Source organism: Papaver somniferum, unplaced genomic scaffold, assembly GCF_003573695.1.
Source record: "Papaver somniferum cultivar HN1 unplaced genomic scaffold, ASM357369v1 unplaced-scaffold_99, whole genome shotgun sequence".
Taxonomy (NCBI): Eukaryota; Viridiplantae; Streptophyta; class Magnoliopsida; order Ranunculales; family Papaveraceae; genus Papaver; species Papaver somniferum.
This window is the reverse complement of record NW_020653081.1, coordinates 3460307-3464788: the sequence shown is the minus strand read 5'-3', so window position 1 is coordinate 3464788 and position 4482 is coordinate 3460307. Positions and strand designations below refer to the sequence as shown.

Below are 4482 nucleotides of genomic sequence, written 5' to 3'. Positions count from 1 at the left end.
CATCCACTTCTTCCACAAAAAAAACCCTAAATTCAACTTACATAGTAAAATCATTCCCTTCTCCCGGTTCAATCAACCACAATTCATCACTTATCCCTTTGATTCATCAAGTTAACAAACTTCTACGAATCACTCACATCAAAACACGCTCTATTCTTTGATAGCAAAGTCGACAGAGGGAATAAGAAGATAAACAGAGAAGAAGAAAGAATAAGAAGCTGAAGAAGAAAATAGAATAAGAAAGAAGAATGAAAGGAAAGAAGACTTATCTTCTCGACCGGTGAAGATAAGACCAAGGGTAATACTATTCCACCCACTCACTTCGCTAAGGGAAGCCCAGGTCCGTCTATTTGTGAAAAGATTATTTTGCCCTTCAAATCAATCTGATGATAACTTCTTCGTCTGGTATCTGACTGACACGTTCGAGTAGTTCATTTCGCATAACTTTTCGAGACCTATTCAGCGATACTAGTTTCGTATCTAGATCGTTGTTATATTAATTCATATTAATTAACGTTCGTGTTATATTAATTAAGTTATTATCGGCTAATACGTCTCTTGACTAGTCTAATAGCGTTGACGAGCTTGAGGGTCCTTACACATCTGTTTGAGGTTAGGAAGTTTGCTCGGTTGAGGAGCCTCAGTCCACACGGTCGTCTCTCCATTTCCTAAAAAACTAGCAAATCATTTTTCCCCATCTACACATAGAAAGGATAAGTTTCAAGGGAATGATTCAGAATTCTTGCAGAACGGAATCATATAGTGCCGGATACAAGATATATCCTCCAAAGAACAATCACCAACAACCCGTTCGGTTGGGAGAATTGGAAACCTAAGAATTCATTTATGGGGTAATCCACTTCCAAGAACTGGATCCCAAAGAATTCGATCGAAATCCTAAAAATTTATGTTCGGTTGAGGTAATTCAATTATCTTTGTTTTTACCCCGAATTCCAATTTCATTCCACTATTGGACCAATGTAATGAAAACCTACTATTTTGGAGGAAATTGGATTCCTAAGAATTAAAATTCTTAATTACAAAGAATTCATCTGCCCGTTAGATTCAAAGAATTGGGTACATTCTTTAGGAATTGGATTACCCAACACCCAATTCCTTAAAACTAACATGCTGGAAGTTTATTAAAATATTTTATTAATTATTAGAAAGTACATAGCTGACGTGTTCTTACAATTAACTCCTGGATATAAAAAAAAAAACGCTTCGTGTCTATTAAATTTATTTTGATGCCTCCACTTGAACGGTTGCTCGTAAACTTTGGCCAGTTGTCATATAACAAGTTCATTGGGGTTTTGAGAATAATCAAGCTCCCCTTTGGAATTGTTTTAGTTATTTAGTTCACACTTCGTCATTGTCTTGCAATTTGTTTGTGCACCCTCTAAGAGCATTGGTTTGGCCTTGGAATTATACATATGTGTTACACCTTCATAACCCTGAGAGAATTTGTACTAGGTACTATTTTACCCTTTCTAGCCTCCTGAACTAGATCAACATCTTGTATATACGAGGAGTTGATCTCAGTTTTGAATCACAATTATCTTGAAATAAATCTATCTTAATGAACCATCCATGTATGATGATCAATAGTTAGATTAAAAAGGATGATACACCTTAAGATCAGTGACAACACCAGCTACTGAACCAGCTGCAGCTGCAATTGAGATTACTAAACAAGCTGCACTAAGTATCTGAAGGCACGTCCATTTAGTACTCCACTTGGGTATCTTTTTCTGTGATATGTACATCTCCACCGGGAAGTAAACTGTCAAGGGCCAAAACCCAAAAGCGCCAAGGATCCCAACAATGTCATTGAAGAACGGAAGAAGCATTGATATAATTGTAGTTAGTACTACAAAGATCGTTCTCCAAACAAGTCTGAATAAGTTGAGATTGTATGGGCGGCATCCGGGGATAGGTACTTGATAGTTTTTGTTGATGAAATCACTCTTTGGCCATTTTGTTGCCGCCCATTTTTCAATGAAGGCAAATAAAGGTTGGCAATAGACTTGGTAAGCTCCCACAAGGTGAATTACAATTGCGACATTGGCAATGTCAAGTAACCAATATGGATTGTAGAATCCAAAACCGGTTAAAAGGTTCCCAGGTGCCATATCACCGAATGCCGCATAACCCATACATCCGCAGAGCATGTAGAAAATCGTAGTAGTCGAAACACTGATCAAACTTGCTTTCTTCATAGTTTTAGCTTCTGAGGGCGGTGCTTTAATAGTGTCCTGTTTACGTCAAATATCACTGTTAGAGGCTACTTTTTAATAATAAGTAAAAAAGCCGTGGCCATAGTAAAAATAAAATTGTACCTGAATTTCAATTAGGATTATTGAATATGAGTAGGCAAAAGCGATGTTTCCAAGAGCTTGGAAGCTCCTCCATATCTTCTGGGTTTGAGTTACCGTACCAATGCTTATTCCAGTCAGACTTCCTTTGAATTTCCCATTCTCTGAACAAAACAATATAGTACATAGATTTCAGCAACCTTAACATGAAAATGAAATCAAGTGCTCAAAATTATGAATCGCAAGAATTATAAACCAACCTGCCACTTTAGCGATTCCAAGGCCCATTCCGATCCCGGAATAAGTAAATGACATGACTGCAGCAACCATTGATAGCCATGAAATTTGATCGAAGTCCGGAATTTGGGAGAATATGATTTCTGATACACCAAATGCTATCATGTATGGGGTACTCGATGCGAGGCACGGGCTATCGTCATGGCTAGCATGGAAACAGTTCGATCTCTTTACAGCCCTGTTGTATTCAAATTGCAAACCACGAAAGGAAATTAGAACATATCCAATTACGGATAAGCAAATTACCCCAAAATGAAAAGTTTAGGTGAACTTACACCATACTGATGGATGCTGCAATTGTATATCCGATTGCGACACCAAAAAGATTTATGTACTGAATTATCCCACAAAGCTTGGTCTTAGAACCACCAAGATTAGTGCTAACAGCATCCATGTATGTGTAGTTTCTCTTGCCGGTAACATTGTCGCCAGTTCTGTAGCAGTCAGCTAGTAAACAGGATGTGTAGTAAATCACAAAGGCAAACAAGAACATCACAGCCGGACCAGCGATCCAACCAAGCTGAGCTATGGCCCAAGCTAATGATAGCACTCCTGATCCTATAACAGCCGTTATAATATGTGCACTGGCAGTCCAAACGGTCCCTGCAGATCACAATCGTCAGTATATATATTTTCCAATCAAAAAGAAAAAAAAACTTTGATAATTTTATTTTGACATAACCGCGCTGTCAAGGGTCCGGATTAACTTAGTTAATCCATGGGGTACTGTAGAGATAGCTGCTGCTTAATAAACCCCAGTCACCTATATATATAAGTAACAACCCCACTTGCACCGACTAGCCGCTCAAAGTTAAACTTCAAAAGTGATGAACTGAGGATTCGTATATATTCTAAAGAAAAATTGATGTTTTACCTGTTCTTTTAAGGCGGCCATCATCGTCAAAACATTTGGATCCACCTTGCGGGTTTGACATTACATCAAGCGAATGATCATATTGAAACTGTTGGTTCTTAGTTCCAGCAGTAGCATTAGTCAAATTGATGTCTCCCATCTTCAAACCAATTAAATACCGACGATAAGTAGCAGAGAAAGAGAGAAAGCAAGTTTTAATGGTCTGGTTATCCTTCTAGCTAGTTGTACAGTTGATTATCTCTGTATATATGGTACTAAAAAAATGCACAGATACAGGGTTTGTGTAGTTTCAGTTACTAGCTAGATATATAGATAGCTACTACTACTATATATATATCAAGATGAAGATATATGTTATACTAAATAAACTAGTGTTCAACTTGAATTGTCTCTGTAGTAATATCCAGATACAGAGTTCTTATACAAAACAGACACACTCCTCAAGACGCACAGAAACCAAAATCTGAACAGTATGGTTGATTGGTTGTTAGTTGAAAGAGATAGAGAGAGAGAGAGAGAAGTTTTTTCTCTACTTCTTCTTCTTCTTGTTCTAAAATGTGAGCTAGACAAGACTGCAAAGAAAATGATCTTTGGGTAGGGAGGGGATTCAATGGGATATCAGTAATCTCAGTACTGAGTTTGTGTTGTTGAGACTTGAAGAGCTCTAGGGGTTTATATAAGTTTTTTTTCTCAAAGGGATGGTGAAGAAATGAGGACAATCCACGTGGTTCAAAGACTTTGAGCTAATTCAATGGTAGTAAAGCCTGTCAACGACCCCCCATTAGGGCCATCCCTTTTCTTTTTCGAACGAACTATCAAATATTAAAGGTGTGTATATTGTATAAGAAAACATGGGTCATGAAACAGCTCTAAAGCTCTCCGGTCTCTTTCACTAAAAAAATAAAAATGATTTATACTTGGCACTTTGGATGGCTCGTAATATGGATCTCTACTGAAGTACACACTTGGGAAATCCTTTTCCTATAAAACTAATTA

General features: G+C 37.6%; 1 protein-coding gene across 1 annotated transcript; it reads right to left on the bottom strand.

Annotated features, from left to right (window-relative positions):
• Window positions 1-1129: 1129 nt before the first annotated feature.
• On the bottom strand, window positions 1130-4121 carry LOC113346426 (amino acid permease 3-like). Its single transcript, XM_026589959.1, has 5 exons — window positions 3487-4121; window positions 2888-3215; window positions 2576-2790; window positions 2340-2479; window positions 1130-2255 (listed from the first exon to the last, which is right to left on the bottom strand). Exons 1-5 carry the CDS (start codon window positions 3623-3625, stop codon window positions 1614-1616), a joined length of 1464 nt encoding a protein of 487 aa, XP_026445744.1. The 5' UTR covers window positions 3626-4121; the 3' UTR covers window positions 1130-1613.
• Between the last annotated feature and the right edge of the window lie 361 nt (window positions 4122-4482).